Source organism: Serinus canaria, chromosome 7 (assembly GCF_022539315.1).
Source record: "Serinus canaria isolate serCan28SL12 chromosome 7, serCan2020, whole genome shotgun sequence".
Taxonomy (NCBI): Eukaryota; Metazoa; Chordata; class Aves; order Passeriformes; family Fringillidae; genus Serinus; species Serinus canaria.
In genome coordinates, this window is record NC_066321.1 from 18,725,607 (window position 1) to 18,744,989 (window position 19,383).

Genomic DNA, 19,383 nt, shown 5'->3' on the forward strand with positions numbered 1-19,383 from the left:
TTCTTTTTGAGCAATTACAATTCTGGTCATGAACAGAGTGCAGAGAAACCCCAAAACCTACATGCTTACTGCTTCTTCACGGGGAAGGGGTGTTTAGTGGGTTTGTTTTGTTTTGTTTGTTTGTTTGCTTTTGTGGGGGTTTTGTTGATTTGTTCAGTGGGTTTGCTTTTTTGCTTTTGTTGTGGTTTGTGGTTTGTTTGTGCATTTGTTTGGTTTGAAGGTTTTTTGTTTGTTTTTGTTTTTTGGGGGGTATTTTTTGTTAATTTTGTTGGGCTTTTTCCAAATGGAATAATTCCTTTGCTGCCAGTCTTTGTCAGATATTCAGACCATGGGCAGACGATAATTATATGAAGAAAAAAAGGGTAACAAAATCTCCTGTTTACAGATACTGTTTGTGTCACAGCATTATAGTGAAAATAAATTACTTTTTCAGGAGCCTTAACCAGTATTCACACCATAGAGTTTTGTCTGTCAGTCTGAAAGAGAAGGTGTAATTTGATTATTGGAGCCACAGAGACCCTAATGGTGAGACCCTAGTGGTGTTACATACCTGCTTAAGCTTTCAGATGTTATGGTGATAAGTATTTGTATGAAATATGAAATAGATAATTTCACTAAGTGATGATTAATGTATATTATCACCAGGTGGTGATTGATTCAGTCAGAAAGTAATAAATGCAGCACTGAGCATTATTTTACCAGCAGTCAGTCCTTGTATCCCAAGGGTTTGGTGATTCTGGCATGAAACCTGGAGTTCAAGTGACAGTTTGTAGTCACTAGGAAAGGTACCCACCTAGTATAACCTCAGATTGCAAAGCTCAGGCACTTAGCCCACCATATTAACTGCAGGGGGATGGTCTGTCCATAGCTCTTCTTCCTGTTTTGTGTGAAGTTAGATCATTTGCGCTCTTTTCTTCAACTTTAAAGATCCCAGATGCATAAAAGAGGAAAAAAAAAGTGGTGAACTGAGTGTGCAAAATGGATTTTTCTATCTCCATGTATTTCTGCTGGGTTTTTATTATTCTTTTCTCTCTGTCTCTATGGCATGGCCTAACATCAAGAATATTTCTTTGCTTCTTGCCACAAGAATACAGGATCCAATAATGTCTTTGTTAATGTTTGATGTGTCAGAAAGCCAATGCAGTAGTGACTTCCAAACCACTTCCAGTGTCTTCCCAGTTTCAGTGTGTTGTTTCTGCTCATACTGCCAGTGTGTAGGCATGCCTGGTTTTCTCAAAGACTTGGTAGCATAGAAAGAGAGAGCATTCTGTCCTGTCCCCTTGTTTGGTGCAAAGGGAGAGAACCTGTGATGCCATAAGTTACTACGTGGGATTTTGGAATGTCATCAGGCCAATGACCTGTCTGTCCTGCAGCTATGTACATTTAAACAAGCTGTTTATTAGAGACATTTATGTGGTTTCTAAGGAGTGTCTGGAAGAAACATATGGCCAAGAGAGATGTTTTGAGTTTATGCAACATTCTACGTGTGAAAACATGGAAATGTGCAGACTGAAGAGCCAAAGATCTATTTTTTCCTCCCCTTTATTCTCTAGAAGAAGCTTGGATACTAAATTGTCTGTAAGTAGGGTGTCTTTTAGTTTTGATGTAGGGGAGAGAAGAGCCTCTGTCTCGTGTCCTAGCTAGACATTATTTTTCCTAAGAAATTGAAGTTTTGTTTATGCACATTGCTTTGGAGGAAGATTTTATCTATGCCTGTGTATATGTGTGTGTGTGTGCACATGTATGTGTATAGATGTAGAGGAATAATGATTGTGGTTTTTTTGCTTGTTATTGTCTGAAAATTCTGTGGGCTGTTTGCAACTTCTTGGGCATACTGCTCTTCTCAACTAGCAGAGTAATTCTCTCCTACCAAGTTGTACTGAAAATATAACTGTGCTAGGGAAAGAAATGAAGACAGCTGTTTGGTTGTTGGAATTCTGAACTGTGCTGATGCACATGATAACAGAATGTGTGAAAGAATTCATCAGTCTGTGCTTTGTGTTGAGCAGTAAAGCATTAGGAAATAAATAGGCTTTTAGCTCTGAGTATTTAATAGCATCAGGCTCTCCTAAGCCAGCTGCTAACACACTTCTGATCTGAGCAAAGATTTGTGGTAGATGGTCCTTGGGGTCCATTTAATTCTGGTCTGTCAACTGCTCCAGTGCTGGATGGAATGAAGGACTAACCAGTGTTTCATAAGTAGAAAAGCAAAGAGGGGATGGGTCTGTGAAGACACACAGTGTGCTCTGCAGCAGGTGTGGTAGCTGCTCTTCAGTGGCCACAGAACTGCACTATCTCCCTTGTTTTCCTTTGCTGCTTTCCATGGAATGGGAGTTGCTGTTCCTTGGGCAATCAGGTATTTGGTATTGTGTTGATAAGTGGATTATGACATGAGGGGCAGGTAGGCTCAGGTGTTGGCAGAGTCACATTTGTGAGGCAGCTTGTGGATGAAGGACATAAGTGTTCAATGAAATGTGAAGGGAGATGGAGTCTGTGAAATTGTTCCAGAGCAGGGAAGATTTGACTTTGCTGAGTCAAGAGGTGTTTATTATAGCTGCAGGGGATAGGGGAGTTGAGAAAGGAGACTCTTAATTGCTAGTAAGTGGTAACTGAAGTGCAGAGTAACAAAGATGATCTGGTAATTTTTATCTGTACTAAGCATGTAAAATACTGCCATTTTACAATAGCACTGTAAGAGTTACATTTAGACTCTGGAGTTAATACATTCAAAGACCTATTACTCTCTTAAAAGAATTATGTCTAGTAACATCACTGAGGAGAGATGTGCTTGAATGCAAGGCCTCTGTAGAAAGTAAAAGTGAATGAGGCATTTGTTCTGCAACTCATGTCAGGGAAGCTAGAGCTATGCAAAAAGGCCTGGAGTCATGTTTGACTATGTAAAAACCAAGACAGAATTCCTGATCTGTTTTACATCAGGGTAAGATGTTGCTCCTCAAGAGTTCTGCATGTTGCTGATTCATTTGTCTGCTACTTTCTAAGCCATATATGATGTCAGTGTGAAAAAGTATCGATGGAGCCTTTTCTTTTGTGTAAATGTATGTTTTTGTATGATGTCCTTCAGCCCTGGTTCACTGATGGCCTCCCTGCTCCAAGAGAAAGAGGGTCAGACAGTACTGGTTGCCTTGAGTTACATAATACATAGTGATTTGTAGCTTGGGTCCCTGGACACACAAATAAGTGAATGGCTGGCAAGTTGTCCTAATTTTAGAGTTGTGAGGACACAGTGCAGCCACGTCAGTAACTTTAATTCTTCTCTAACACTTGTTCTCTGATAAATCTATATTAACCATCGTCCTTGTACCTGCTCTCCAGCACACCTGCCCAGCACTCACACTTGCAGACTCTGGGCAATCAAGCCCAGCTGCTGCAGTGAGGTTTGCTCTGGCTTCCTGCCTTCAGCTTTGCCTCCTGCAACATCTGTATCAGCCATACTTGCACAGGCTGGCTCAAGCTGTAGCTCGGCAGCACAGGCCACCATTGTAGATCCAATAAGCAGTAAAGGCCATCTCCCTGGGCTCTGCATCCTTGCCCTCTGATTTGCCCTGCCAAGCTGGCTGTACAGCTGTTTTGTAGGGTGATCCACCATGCTCTCTGGGGTTAAAAGTTATCCTGCATGCAAACATAGGGTCCTCATCACTCAGGTTTTCCTCTTGTGGGTCATGAGCTAGCTGGAGTTCTGTTTCTTGTGGTTGTGGAGAGTGTGTGTGCAGCCAAGGAACAGAAGATAGCCAGGGAAGCATGGGCAGTACTTGCATCCATGGTGGAAGCTCAGGTTTTGGTGTGATGGAGGAGAGAAGCAGGGGAAGCAGCTTCAGCCACCTGGCCCCTGCTGATGTGAGAGGGTGGGAGGACATAGTGGTGGAGCAGGGCATGTTGTGCCATGTGGTCCTCTGAGTGGCTCTCCTCCTTCTGCCAGCTCTAATGCAAGGGCTTAGATGAACACAGGCTGAGTGAATCAATGCTTTTCTACTGAACAGCTGCACCTGTGACTCTGTGTGCAACCTTTATCTCATTCTTCCTATCAATTTTTAATTTGGAATAGTAAAATACTGGATCTGAGTCTGCTCCTGTCCTGCTGCATTAAAAAGCTGAATCATCTGGAGAGGAGGGAGATGGAAGTAGACTTCTTGCAACTCTATATTATGCTGCTCAGAAGGCTCTGCTTAGCTCAGGGCTCATATGAAACAGACCCCAGCCTTGGGCAAGGTTGGCAGTTTCCCTCATGATTCCTCTCCTCCTGTGTCTGCCATACCCCCATATGAATCTGGTCTGTGATCACCATTCTGTCCTTTCAGGCTGGGCCTCAGGACTTGTCACTGCCCAAACACAGCATTAGGGGGAAGTTACAACATTGTTCAAGTGTCAGGAGTTGCCAGCCCTCTTTCCCTGCTATTTTGCTGGAGCAGACAGGCAAAGATGTCCGTGCAATGTCCTCATAGTGTGCTCGTTGTGTTTTAAGGCTTTAGTGCTTTAAGCACTTACTATTTTGCATCTTGTGAAATTCCCTCTTCCCTCAAATTGAATTACTTAAAACTCTGAATTCCCTGCCCTTACTGCCTTCTGTGACACAGTTTTTAATACAATTAATAAAGTTAAATTAACTCATGTGCTCATCCTGCAAAGACACCATCACTTAACATTATCACTGTACATTAAGCAAGGTTATAATTAACTAGGTTTCCATTCTCTTGTGGGTTGTATGGGCTCACCATTATCTTATATTATGGAAATTAAATAATTCCTTCCTAAGTTCTAGTTAATGTGAACACAAATCTAAAATTACAGTCACAACATAACAATTTAGGACAACTAAAGGAAAACTGAAATACTGCAGTAGCTGCTGCTTTCTTGTGTTCTATGCACCTTGAACTGTCTGGTTCTTCATTGTGGCAGAGACAAGCTGCCACCTTCAGTCAGCCTCAGCTTTAAATGAAGTTGGCAAACACTGGAGACAAGTGCCTTGAAACACTGGAGAGTTAATTGGCAGGAAGATATTATTCTATAGCACTGAATGAATTTTATTTTATACACTGTAAATCCTTACTTCTCTCTTCTCCCTTGTATTTATGTTGTTACACAGTTTTGTTTCATATCTGATTGCCTTTCATTTTATAGATCCATGGACTATGCCCCTTCACAGAGACACAGAGTAAAGAGGAGAATTAGCTTTCACATTGTTTAGCATTTTTCACTTGTGTATAACTAGGCCTATAACTACACTGCTTTCTGTGTTAGTAAGTTGTCTGCCAGTGGAAAGGGGCTTGCAGTGGCCTGGAGCTGAATTTATGTGGTGGTGGTGGTGATCTCTGTGAGAGCATGTACATGATGCTGGTGGAGATGAGAAGCTTGCCTAGCTCATCTAATGCTTTTTGATGTTGGTAGGTAATGTAGCTACAGGCATTTGGTAACCTAGTGCTGGATACAGCTTCTGTCTTCTGCTTTGGTGTCCCACCACAGACCTGCTGTGAGAGCACACAGGGCCCAGGCTGCACTGGGGACCTTTCTGGTGACTTCATCTCTCTGCTCCTCTTTTGCATTATATGTAAATCCATGAACTCATTACATTTTACTGGTCCTATCAGGGTGACAGGCCCTTCTGCTGGCATTGACTGGTGACCAGGATTTGCTCACACAGGCATGTTTATTTTTCACTTCCCTGAAGTTCAAGAAACTAGCAGATTAAAAAAAGGGTATGTGAGATTTAAATTCTTCCCTAATTTTTTCAGAGGATTCAAGCAGTGCATCAGTTCATGTAGTCCTGCTTACTGGCAGGGTAAATCTTCTAAGATCAGGCCCTGACACAGCCTGAAATTGTGACTATCAGACAGGAAATATTCAGTACAAGGTGCTGTAGAAAGTGTGCTTTGAAATTCTTAATGCTATCCCTTATGATTAGTTAGTTATTTAAATACTTAAAGACTAATGAGTATAGTTTGGTTAGATGGTGCTTCCTGGTTAATTTGGTTTCTGTCTTCTTTATCTGCTCTGATAAAAACACTTTTGCTTGAAAAAAGTACAAAAATTTTCTGTCCCTCTTTCTTTGTACAGTGCTTGGAATAACGAGGGAAAAAAAAATCTTTAAAAATGAAAAATGGACCGAAAAAAGCCTTCACTGTAATGAGCAACTTGTAGAGGTTTTTCTGAAGTTTTCAATGATCCAACAAGCAATGAATGAGAGACATGGAAAGGGAAGGAACATAAATGACAAAGTAAATATACTTCTTTGGCATGTAAAAGGAAAAACAAAATTGACAAGACGAGGTTTGAATACGCTGCTAAAAACATTGCTGATCCTCCATCTTATCTCTAATAGCCCTGCAACTCCCAGCTGGGAGCAATGGAAGTAGGGAATGTGAAGACAAAGCAGGCCCTCCCTGGCAGACTGCTCTCCACCCGTGTGACCAGAGGCTGTGGCTGCTGTGCACAGCCTGGGGATGTGCACAGCCTTGGGATGTGCTGCATGGATCCTGCACAGCCAGCAGCTTCCTCAGGGAAAAGGGGAAACTGCACTGACACCCAGCCTGCCTCCACACAGATCATACTCCTAAGGGTCCAGCATCTGCTTCAGCAGGCTGAAAACCACTCTGGGGCACTTAATGCTGCAGGAAAGTAACATTGAGCATGGAACAAAGGAAAACAGGTAATGCAGGTTGGTCTAAGAAGGTGGTTACCTGACACAAAAGTGCCTTATCCATACTAATATTGGCCATCATGGCTAGGACAGCACTGCTAGGTGAAATTCAAATGCAGGCTGGAAGATTTAAGTTTTCATTCCTCTAGAGCTGTAAGGGAGTGGTTCAGTGAGCAGCTGTTGTGTCTGCAGACAGGGGACTGGGAGATCATTGTGGGAATGGAGAGTAGAGGTCCATGGTAGAAAGGCTGTGGAGTTGGTTTCTCTCTCCAAGACTCATCAGCTGTTTGCAGTGAGCATCACTGATGAGGAACAGGTCTGCTGGTCAGACCACAAGGGATGCTGCATGGCAGCCACCTCTGGTTTTTCTCTGTGTGCTTCCCATCAGCTTTCCAGATAGTTTCTCTTTGTAGGGCAGGATTTGGCAAGGACCATAGATCTCTGAGGTCTTATTTTTATTTATGTAGCCCTCAAAGTGCTCAGAAGAGAACAGTTGCATAATCATTGAACAGAAGCTATGTAACCTAGAATGAGTTACCAAAACACCTTTTGTATTATACATACTTTCTGGCCTAATTATAAAAACACACTTTATTATTTATAAAACTGCATCACTTCAAAATTTAGTACTGTGTTTTCTTTTCTGCACTACTAAATTTTGCTCTTAAGACTTTCAGAGCTGCATTTTGAGCATACAGATTTAGGACAGGACTGGTCTCAAGTGGCACTGTAATACTTAATATTAAATAACTGATTCAAACTGCAGCCAAGAGGAAAATCAAGTGGCAGTCAAGTCTTAATCCAGAAGATTGAAGAGGAGAGCAATGCAGTGTTCTCAATTTATCATATCTGCTATTTTGCACATCTTAGTGAGTTGTGCATATCTGCCTTCTTCCTCACGTAACATCTGCTTAACCACAGGGCAGGAACTGTTTACCACTTGCATGGTCCAGGCTGACTCAACAGCAATACCACGCCAGAAGAGGCAAGAAGATTTTATTCATTCATTTATTTACCCAAGTATTTTTTTTAATTAACATTTTTTATATCTGCTTGCATCTGTCAGCCTTTGTGGAAAGGCAGCAAATATTCATCACAGAAATCTGGGGAGGCAGGAGATTGGAACAGTGGAGCTACTTCCATCAGCCATACAGTCACACTTGCAGCTTTGTACTAGAGTAGGTATCAAGATTGGAGATAAGTAAAGATCTACTGGAGTCTATTGTTTGACCTCCTATTTATTGGATGGATTAAGCATTATTTTTCAGTGCTCTGTCTTGTATTTTTACATGATTTGTTGCCTAAAAAATAGTATCTTGAGGGAAATTTTTGTTGGTTATGGGGAGAAGGGTTACTGTTTGTTGTGTTTACTTTTGGTTTTAACTTAAAGGTGGAGTATAATAGGTAGGTAGGCAAAGTCATAAATTGTATTTCCATGGGAAAACTTCAGACATCTGCAGTGTCTCTGAAAATAGTTTTCAGAGCCAGAGAGCCAGTTTCTTCAACTGCTGGCAATGTGGTGAGCCTATGACTAGTTGCTGAATAACAAGGAGGGGTTTTTTTTAATGTTAATTGTTTTGAAGTGTGGCATTCTTACATTGCTGTTTGTGGCCCTGTCTGTAGCAAACCAATGGCAAAGGCATCTCAGTAAATAACAGCTACAATTCTGCAAGAATAATGGGGTTTATGTTTTTACCATTCTGTGTTTACTGTGTTTGGTGTTTTGTTGTCAGCAGTTGGATAGCTTTGGATCCTTGCACAGCATTGCTGAGCAGCAGACACTGGTTTGGCATCAGAGCCATGAGCACTGTGCACTGCGAGGTGAGGGCTGCAAAGGTCTGCAGGGGTGCCAGTGTTCACAGCCTGGCCACTCAGTCTTCCTGCAGAGGAAGTGGAAAAAAGGGAAAACTGCAGGAGCAGAGAGGCCTTGTGCCTCTTTACCCTTGCCCTGGGGGGAAGTGTCCATTTCTCATAGGGAGGCACCCGTGCTGTGCTCACTCAGCTGGACAGCAGGGCTGTGGGGAGGATGGCATCTTCCTGACAGAGCATGAACCCCACGGGCTGAGCTCTGCAAAAAGTATGGAGTAGGAGGGTGCTCTGCTTGACCACTGATTTCTTTGGCTTGGTCTGTCATTCAGTTCTTGCCTTGTTTCATCTTCTGGTGCTAAATCCAAGTCCACTTGCCTGGCAAATTCAGGAAGAAGAACATAGCATATCCTTGTGTGTATCCATCACTTCTGTAGGCGTTGAACAGTTGAAGCAAGTTGACTGTGTTCAGCAGGCACAAATAATACCCAGTGGCTCTTGGCTCTGAGGGTCTTCTGAAGCTCCAGAAACTCTCCTCCAGGGTAATCCATGGCTTTAGCACAAATCTGTAGCAGTATCAGTGCATTGGGAGGTGGGTGGAAAGTTAGATGGGGATATCAGTGTTTCTTATTTGCCTGTTTTGGGAAAGGGTCTTTTATTTTTTGAGGGGTGGTAGCTTAGGAAATTCTGCAATCAGAGTTTTCCAAATATCCATGCAGACTGGAAAATCCCTGATACCCACCAGCTAAACTCAGCTATTAACATTTTTCAAATACATCAAACTGCCTTTGAACTCCTCTGTGGAATATTGCATCCCCCAACAGCAAGCTAGAAAAGCCCTTAAGCATGTTACGAATTTTGCTTGAAGAAATGGGAAAGGTGATAAAACTCTTTGCAAGGAATTGATCATAGCTGCTCACACTTAGGAGTGAAAGAAGGGCACTGAAAGTGCTCATCAGTGAATAGGTTGGACAGGGTTTTCCTCCTAGTCTTTTCAGTGACAGCCTTCAGACTTTCAGTAGATGATATATTAAATGTGAAATTGAATGGCAAGTTTACTGGCTGTAGGACTGGCCTAACGAGAAACTTTATAAATAAAATAAATATATTATTTTATATAAATAAATAAAATACCCAAATAAATCCTTCCTTCATAATACTGTCCTTTTTCTTTCATGTGCATGATCTGAAGCTTCTGCCAGCCCAGCTAACATTTTTCCTCCAAGTACTCTATGTTCACAGTATCTTGAAAGTGCCACCATGAAAATGGTGTGCCATGCTACTACAGTGACCAAACCCTTGAAGGGTTTGCTATTTCTCTCATATCAATTTCATAAATTATTTTCTTCCGTGCTATGGGGACTGCAGTGTAAAATAGAGTTTCTGTTCAACTGAAGTATCACATTTTAAATCTCATTAATGTTCTTACACTCTCAGATTTTCAGAGGGTTGTTTATGTATGACACAACTGTCTTTCTAAATGCTTGTAAAAGTAGCTTTGAAGAGAAAGGTTTGGATTAGTCTTTAAAATAGGAACATTTTCAGTTTTGTAACCATTCCAGTAATGTTTGAAAGCACTCCAGTGCCAATTAACTGGAAGCTAATAGTTTTGCCAGTGGAGAGAAAGTTGTAAGTGCTGTAAAATGTGTCATTGAAGATGATTCACGTTGCAGCATTGCTTCACACTAAGGTGGCCAAGACTCATCCTGCTATAAACATTGTGATTTTTACTTCTCTGGTCTTTATATTAAGCATGTGTGTGTAGTCAGTCCAACCCTTGGAGAAAAAAACAAACAAGGAATTCCTCTAAGAATTTATACTGCACAAGGTTATGATTTCATTTCCTGAGACTTCCAGTAGCTCTTTCATAAGTGAGTAACGGGTCCAAAAGATAGGAAGTTACTGTGTCTGTCTTCTTTTCTTTAAGACTGGAGAAAGACAGAGGAGAGGATGATTTTTGTATTAAATCTCCTGGTAGTTTCTCTTATTTTCCATGGAATCCTTTCTAACTTCTAGTTTCCCTCAATCTGAAAAAAAAAAACAGAAGCTCAGCAATTATTCTGAGTGCATTTGGGAATATGTAATTTTTATCAAGGGATGCTTGGGAAGTGGATGTAAATTATGGATCCATGTCTGTATCCAGCATATCTATCTGATGCAAATGCACTCCCTAAAACCAAATGTGGAGTGCTGGAATCTGCCAAGTGAATTTCCAGCTCATTGTGAATGACACTTTTCATTACTAAAGAGTCTGTTTGACATGCAGCACTCCCAAGTCACCTGTTGAAGTCTTAATAAAATTTCTGATTATCTTTTTCCTGGTGTCTAATAAGAGATGAACTTTCCTGCAGCAGATGGGTAAATTGTCCTCTCTCCTCCAATGTCCTGCTAGTTTTCATTAAACTTTTAAAAACCTGATATCCTCGAAAATGTGTGAGGATTTTCTTCCCCTGTTTAGATAAAATTAGCAAGTATTTTCAGAGAGCTAATGAGAGGCCAGGAAAAGCAGGCAAATGAGCACAAGGCTTGGTAACAGAAGTTGGAGAAAACCAGACCAAAATTTTGCTTCAACTTCTGTTAATGTAACCAGGGTGTGGTGGTTTGGTGGTGAAAAAAGAAATCATGTGTTGAACTGTAAAATATGTAAACCTGGTATCCTAGAGTTAATCTCTTGTACCTTTTGCAGGTGGAGATTTACATTTTACCTTTATATATTTACCTATGGAGTTCGGTTCCTGAAAAAGGTAGGCACTTATATTATTATGCTTTCATAACATATCACAGACTTGAAGTCTCCTACAGGTATAATATAAAGCCCAGGCATAAAGTCTATGGTCATGAGGAGTGGAAATTAAAATTTAATTTGCATTCATAAAATGCTTTGCTACTTGCATTGGTAAGGAATATAAGTTCTTATCAATATTTAATGGGGTTTTAAAAGAAGAAAAGGCATAGCAACATGCCTAGTTCACTTGGTTACTTGTCATTATAGGTATTAAACTGGCAGTAAGGCTTACCAAAGTATTAATCTCAATTTCACCATCATCCTTACTTAAATGCCTCTGACAGAGGTTGCTCTTTATTAACAAACAAAATGCATTAGTGTTTTAGAAAAAATACCTTTTTTGCCTCTTCTTTGTCTAATGTCCTGTGGAAGGAGGTTTCTGTGGAGTTCCCCATCAGTGGTGTGTTTCACCTGGTTTAAAAAGAGAAGGTTATTGAAAGCTTCTAAGCACTCTGCCCTAGGTCTGTTAACCCTGCAGTAGAGAGTGATATGGGTTTGTGGTGCAAACTGTTTTTACAGTGTGACTAATTCTCAGAGCTTCTCTGCAAGTTGGGCCATATTTCTGTAATTCTGGGAGGTGAAATTAGGGGAATGGTGCACTCAGTGTGTTCATGTAATCTTTGGGTTGGTCAAAAATTTGACTCAAGAAAATGTATCCTGAATGTCTCTGGTGCTTTGTAAGGAAAAGAAGTTTACTAATCTTTTTTATGTCTGTGGTTCTTGAGGCTGTCTCAGGGGCAAGGCAACTTGGTGTGAGCAGGAATAATGGTGTGCCTGTGCAGGGAGGGCACATCAGAGCTATTTAGCAGTAGTCAGCCCCAGGGGAAGTGTGGGCCACAGCAGCATGCATCCCTCTGTCTCCTTGAACACTTACATTTTATGTGTTCTTCACCATTAACGTGCTGTGTGGTTGCTTGATCCCATAGCACTGTGTGTTTCAGAACATCCCTGCAGTGTGATGGCTGATGCACTGAGGGGGTGAAATAGGTTACCATAATCAGGATTTGAACTCACCTGTGTCATTTCTGATTCTTTATGAGAAGAGGGAATCAGAGTAATTGTAGGTTAAGTGTTCAAGTTGGCCGCCTTCTACCTCAAATACAATTTTCAAGAGCAGATTTGTCAATGAGTGTTCTATGTGAGGAAATGGACCAATGTACCAACTTTGAAAGAGAAGATGAAGCTTTCTTTGTTACTAGCTGCCAGCTCCGGTCTTCACTGTTTTCTAGATCATGTTTAAATTATTTAAATTATGCAGAGTGGATGGGTGGCCCACAAAATCATTTAATGTGAAGCATTCACCTTTCCATCTAACCCTCACTGCCCCATTTTTGGTAAAATGGCAAATGCTAGATGTGACCATCCCCATCTTCATTTTCAGACTTCTGAATGAGCTGTTTTAGCACTGAAGGATTGAAGCCAGCATTCACTACAGCATTCTTTGTGTATTTATAAATCACTACTATTTGAAGCATAAAAGATAAGTAACCAATTGTATTTCCACTTTGATCATTTATATGCAAATTCTTTCCTTTCTGAATGAAACTGAGATTTTTCAGCTCTACCATTTGTTTCATTTGCATGTCTACAAAACACTTCTTTGCAGAGTACCACACCAGTAGTCATGTCAACAAAACATTAAGTTCCAGTGAGTGCCAGTGGCATTAAACTGACTGCTTTGCTTATCATTAACACGGGAATGAGATAATGGTTTTGTTTTCCTCAGTAATATTTGTAGTTAAATAAATGGTGGCTTTGCTCATTAAGAGTTAATGGTCTGACTTTGCTCCAATTAAATGGAAAAAATATCATTATGTTTGGTGATAAAGAAACAGAGCAAAGAGTTCAGGATTGGCTTGTTTCTTGCTTGCTCATCCTTGGTGCTAAGCAGTGCCTGTATAATGCTGTAAAATGAAAAACCTTTACAAGCATACGGAAGCAAAGCTTCCAGGTGACATATATAGACTTTTCACATTTAATTTCCTTCCCTTGATTGCCCATGAGAATTACAAACTCACAGAAGAGGATGAATTTTCTGCGAGTCTTCTGAAGTCTGTGCTGAGATTTGGAAACCTGAAGTTGCATGTAGGTATTCTACTGGGAAAAGAATCATCTGCCTGGATAAACAAATCTTGCTGTTTTTCAAATTCAGTGCTGAAGTAAAGCAGATGATATGAGTATGCTGTGGCTATATTTAAAAAATGCTGGGTGCACCAGGCTCCTGTGTGTGCAGCTGATGGAGTGTCCTTCCTAATGAGTCATCCCCCACGGGAGAACTGAGAACTGCCTGGTGGTAGTTACAATTTCTAGTGGTACAAAAGAGCAGGGAAAGCCATGTTGGGGTGTAAATTTGACTCCAAAAGCCTAGTCAGGGGACATAAATGTATGGAAGGCAACTAGAAAATAGCAGGGTAGTATGAAGGAAAAAACCCGACAGGTAGAGCTCCACTTGTTCTGTTATGAAAGTTCCCCTTTCTGGAAACATCTGGATGTTTCAGATGAAGAAATTGGAGTGCTTATCCTCATGTGGGCACTGACCACTGGGCCAGTGAGCTTCTGTGTGACAGCAGGAGGTGTTCTGTTAGTGGCCCACAGTTTCTGTGAGCACATTGAGGGAAACTGGCTCTGTGCTTTTTAGTGAGAGAATGTTGCACTCTGTTGCTCAGCTGAGTTGGCTGATTCTTTGCCTTTTTTTGGAACAAAATAGCAGCAGCAATACATGCACATGTTACATGAGAGAGTAGTGTAGAATTTGTAAATGCCATTTCAGATTGCATCTACTCCAGAATTTTAGAGCCTCAAGTCAGACCACCTTCATTTGAAATACATTGAAAGAACTTGGGAATAAAGTGGTGGCAGGTTATTGACATCATTTCTGTATTACAGTTCACTTACTATTCAGATTGTTAACTTTAGATGAAGAAAATAATGGCTGTTATTCACATCCACTTCATAAAATTAAATTGCTATATTCAAAAAATATACTGGTGCTCTAGACAGTTTTCAGTCTTTGTAGCAGTAGGACAGACTTGATTTTGTCATAAAATTTCCTCAGCTATTGGAAAGCTATTTGCAGAACACATTGCATGTTACAACATTTGGAGCAGAAAAAAAGGACCTGCATCAGAATATTCAGTATTTCATTTATTGTTTCCATCTTCTGTTGCCCTACCTGCTGCATCTGCTTTTTCATGAAACTAATGCTGCTGCATATTTTGTGGAACAGAACAATAAAAGCAATGCAGCATCTTGGAAAAATGCATACCAGTGTTTGGGTTATGTCTGATTGTCTGATTCATAGAACAAGACTCCTTAAAGCAGGGTGATTTTTTTTCTGGTTTTAGTGCTGAAATACCAAAGAATGAGTTTAGAAAATATCTACTACCTTGGTTTAAATCAGAACTGACTCTAGCAAACAACACTGTGGCAAAAGCTGGGAAGCAGGGGGTTTATCTCCAGAGCTCTTGGTGTCTCTTTCACTCTTGCATCAGTTGAAGCAGGCATTCTGCTGGGCACTTTATCTGCTCTAGTCTGCATCTGCTGTGATGTTTCCTTCCCACGTTCTTCCCCAGTGGTTGTTATATTGTCTGTTACTGAAGCCTTGTAATTCCCTTTGTTCAGTGAGCTTATTTGCCCAGTGCTGGATAAATATTCTCATTTAAATGAAGAATGCCAGAGGCCACTGTGGAGCCCTTTTAACACAGTGCTGATATTTGATATTTTACTGTGCTATTAGCAGAGGGATAATGTGATACATAGGCCACTAAGGGAGGAAGGAAGCCCGCATTTGGTAGATTGTGCTTGCTTTAAAATTGATTTGGATTCTCTGGAGGGTTTGATTGCTTTTTTATTTTATTTTATTTTTTTTTACTCGTAAAACCAACTGCTGAGTTCCTGTCAGTGATGAAAATTGTTAAACTAAAATTATTTTGGATGTTAAAACTGAATTATAATCTTTTTCCTTTCTGTGGAAGCAGGGCTGAACATTAGGTGATAAATAAAACAATTTCTAATTCACTGAGTGAGCAGGGAAGAATACCCGTGCTCTGGAGTCTTTTGAAGAATGCCATTGTGAGAAAGGGGAAATGCCATATTACATTTCTAAATAAGCATCACAAGTGGAAAAGGTTTCCAGGAAGACTGTAGTTAGATGCCATCTCATGGAAAAGGAATTTGCTTCAGATTTATCTTCAGGAAGGCATAAAAATTGTTGAGGGCATTTAGGAAAGATTAATAGAGTGTTTTGGATGCTTGAGATATAAATCATGAGTCATGCTGTGAGAAAGATCAAAGCTGCTGAAGAAACTTAGTTTCAAATGGCTGCAGCACCTCAGTGTACATCAACAAGGAGAATGAATGCATTTTGGACAATGAGGCTTTGCAAGACAAGGCCAGTCAGCATAGGAAGGAATTCACTGTGTGAGCTGTTGGAAGTTAAGATAATAACTGGATCAGGCAAAAGAGGACAAAGCTAAGCAAGCTGGCAGAATTTTTTTGTGGCTGAACTGAAACTGAAGGGTTTTGAAAGAAAAAGCAAAAGGAGAGTATCAATGATATCCTAATTCAGTAACAGGATGGCAACAGGACAAATACAGTGGGGGCAAATTTTGCATAATCATGGGAAGGAAAAGCAACACACTAATTCAAAAAATGCATCTAGAATTGAATTTCACTTTATCTGTTTTGAATCCAGCTGGGGGTATTTAATAACATCAGAGCAGTAAGTAAATGCTATGTAATCATCAAATTGGCAAGTTAAGCTGGTACTGAGCCACATCCAGCATCTCTGCTCTGGTGCATTGCACTGGTGTTTGGGGCAGTGAAGGAGGGGCTGCCACACCTCATATCCCCCTGTGGACTGCTTGCTAATTTTGCCTTCAGCACAGTATTTATTTTCTTGGCAGCCCAGCTTTCTGAAAGACTGAAATTTTTTCAGGGTCATATCATTAAAATGGCAGATACAGAAGAAATGCTTCACAAAGTGCTATATTTGGGCAGTTTGATGAACAAAGTAGTTTTAATTCATCTATAAACTAAGGTGGCTCATTCATACCTGTAGTAAAGCATTAGCTCAGCACTCTATTGCCATGAGCTTTTCATGTTTCTCTGTTCAAGTGAATGAAGCAGTCCTGTTGTTCACATCTAATTAAACCTGAGCAAAGAGTACATGTTTGGATAGAAGAACAGGTCATTGCTAATTTAACTGATGCTTTGCATTGCTCTTTTTCTGTTGCACTCACTGTTGAGGGAATGACTTGGAGGAGGATAGCTGTAATCTCAATTAAATCAGTAAAACCTGCAGAACAATGTGTATTTTTATACCATAAGTGCTTCAAGTCATTAAGCTGCTTCGTTTTATCTTTCAGTAGTAGAGGAAAAAAATCTTGGCAATGAACAAATACATCATTGATGATCTTTTGTGTTTTTTCCATTATATTCCCTTCCAGTGTTAAGCTGTCTCACCTCTCAGAGCTTTATCATTTCTTCTGCCTACTGATGCTCTTGGTTACTGGCTGCTGGACAGTGCCAGGTTAGCATGGGGAAGTACTGCTGTAAATCTGAAACTAATTCAGAGTTTTGCTTCTAATTTTTAACTGCTGTTATCTCACAGGTAACTTAAGGAGTTTCTACAGGAATTTTTGTCCTGTCCTCAGGAATTGTAGGCTCAAGAAGATGAGGAAGAGAAAACTCTTTCCTCTTGCCTAGTTACTTTAGATTTTTTGCCGTGGCACAAATTTACTACTTATGGTTTTATACTAAAACTTAATACAAATTTGCAATTTATGAAACAAAATCATGTGCAATTTATGATGGTTCCCTTGTTCTCATCCCTACCAGCCAGTCTTTTTGCTAGTTGTTTTAATAGATCAATTACAGAAAACTGCAAGTCAATAGATCCATCAGCAGATGACAAATGGGAACATCAGAAGACTTGTGTCTTTTCACTTCCTCAGCAGGAGGGGAAGGTGAAAACCAGAGGGAAGTGAATATAACATTTTATGTAAGTTTAGACATTCTGGGAAATTATTTTGGCTGTCTTCATTTGCTTAAGAGAAGGAAATGTTATTATGGTCACTGACTCAGAACTGAGCAGGAAAAAAATTCCTTGCAAACTGTTTTTTTACTTAAATTAATTAACATTTCCCCTTCTGTCTTTCTGTTAGAGGAAAACACAATATGAGAGAGATTCTCTCACTGGGATAATTTTAATTTAGTTCTTAGTACTTGTGGCATTACTGCATACACCAAGAAATGTGATTCTTGAGGTGTTCTCTGCAGGGCCAGGAGCTGGACTTGATGATCCTGGTGGGTTCCTTCCAACTCAGCATATTCTGTGATTCTAAGTATTTCAGTAGTAATGAAAAAATGCAGTGGTTGCAGGAGGGGATGGGGGAGCAGCTACTCCAGTGTGTCCTTACTCATTGTTGCTTAGGGTTGTGCCTGTTTTAGCTGTGCTCAGTGACCAGGGTGCTTAGAGATGGGTTCCTGTCCAGTGCCCACACACTGGGGTGGCTTTTGGCTTGCCTGTTCCTGCAGCCTGTCTGCAGGAGCTCTGCTCTCTGTCAGGTGGGACTGGGTGCTGTCTGTGCTGAGAAGCAGTCAGCTCCTTCTGCCAGGGTTTCAGGGGCAGTGCTTGACAGTGGGGAGTTCACTGATGAGAGGTCTTCTTCACCACCTGCCCATAGTGGCACTATGTGGTTCAAACACATTCTTGCCTCTCCAAGGCCCTGTGAACTAAAGAATATTGGCCCTGTGAACTAGAGAAAACCTGTATTTCCTGTTGAAAATTCTGCAGTTGCAGGAACTTCCTAATTTTCAGACTCTCAGGGATAATCCTGAGACCTTGCTACAATGTGCCTCTATGAAAGTACAGCAAAACACATCAGCTGGGGCTTGTGTTTGGCATCTCTCCACACAGTGTGTTTCCAGTAGGCAGTGTAGGTTCATAAATACCACAATCTTAAACATCTGGGTTTAGGTATAAAGTTTTATTTGATGTTTACCTTGTATGGAGTTGTTCTTATTAAATTTTACTCTGTCTCCCTTCACGCACTGCATGCAATAGTGAGACATGTTATATGTCAGTGAAGCAAGCCATGGGGTGAATCCTGCAAAGGAAAGCAGCTGCCTGAGGATTCCCAAAACTCAGCATCACATCAGGAGTACAATGAATCTGGTAAACACTTGCCATCAACACATGGAGCTCCTTTCTGTTCTGTAAGGCAGGGTGTCAGCATTGTAGGGCTGGTGCTCTGTGCCTAGCATAATTGGTACTGATGTTTTTTAGTATTTTTGTTTCCAGCTAAGGGGGCCTTTTTGTTATCAGGATATTTGCATTTCCTCTCTTCTCCAATCCCCTTGTGTCCCTCCCTTCCTCAGACATTATATACCAAGAATAGGAAGTAAAATGAAAATTGGGTATTCAGCAGGCAGCAAAAACAGAAGCATGCTTTTATGTTCATCAAAAAAGGATTTGTTGTGGAGCCAAGTCACTGACCTTTTCTTCTGATCCAACATGGGACTTGCAGGCAGAACTGTGCTCTGCTTCATAGTGACCTTACCTGTTATGAGGAAGTTTGCAGACGTGTCCTAGGAGCACACACAGGGCTCACCTGAGCCCTGGAATGTTGGTCTTAGATCCCTTATGATTACTCCACCTTTCACTAGTGGGACTAGGTCTCACACTGCAGACTGTGTGAGGTTTTTTTAAGACTGTTGTTTGTTCTGAAGCCTGTACACAGTATTCCACAGTTGTGAGGTTCACAGAGGTCCAATAAGAAGCTTCTTGGTCCAGCTGTGACCCTGGTTTACATTTAGGTGTTGAGTGCAGTCTAGGGCTCTGCGCATCGTGGAGGTCAGAGAGGAAGGTTGTGCTTGAACCAAGCTCTTCCTCCACCTCTTCCCTAAAACCCTCCAGGACGAGCATAACCAAAGTGCCCTGCTGCTAAAGCTGTTCAGAGCAGCTGAGATGCCAAGGCAGGTCAAGGGGAAGGGAGACTGGGGAGGAAAGAAGGGTAAGAAGGTGCTGCAGGAGCCCCTGGTATTTTAAGTGCTCTTGCCCACAAAGGATCCATTAGGTTTCCAAACAGCTACTCAGAAGCATTTTGTCTGAGATGGCAGCGTGGCTTTGTGAGCCTTG

The 19,383-nt window shown here is 41.0% G+C and overlaps 1 protein-coding gene across 2 annotated transcripts in view; it reads left to right on the forward strand.

Moving 5' to 3' along the window:
* The window catches only part of CERS6 (ceramide synthase 6), a 90,022-nt gene that overhangs the window by 35,557 nt on the left and 35,082 nt on the right, over positions 1-19,383 (forward strand). The window contains exons 1-2 of one of the 2 annotated variants that reach the window (XM_050976802.1): positions 5,329-5,339; positions 11,145-11,202. In XM_050976802.1, the coding sequence (XP_050832759.1) occupies positions 5,338-5,339; positions 11,145-11,202 (60 nt within the window). In that variant the 5' untranslated portion in view covers positions 5,329-5,337. Of the gene's footprint in view, positions 1-5,328; positions 5,340-11,144; positions 11,203-19,383 lie in introns of those variants that run through there. The other variant, XM_030241768.2, reaches the window with a different exon arrangement.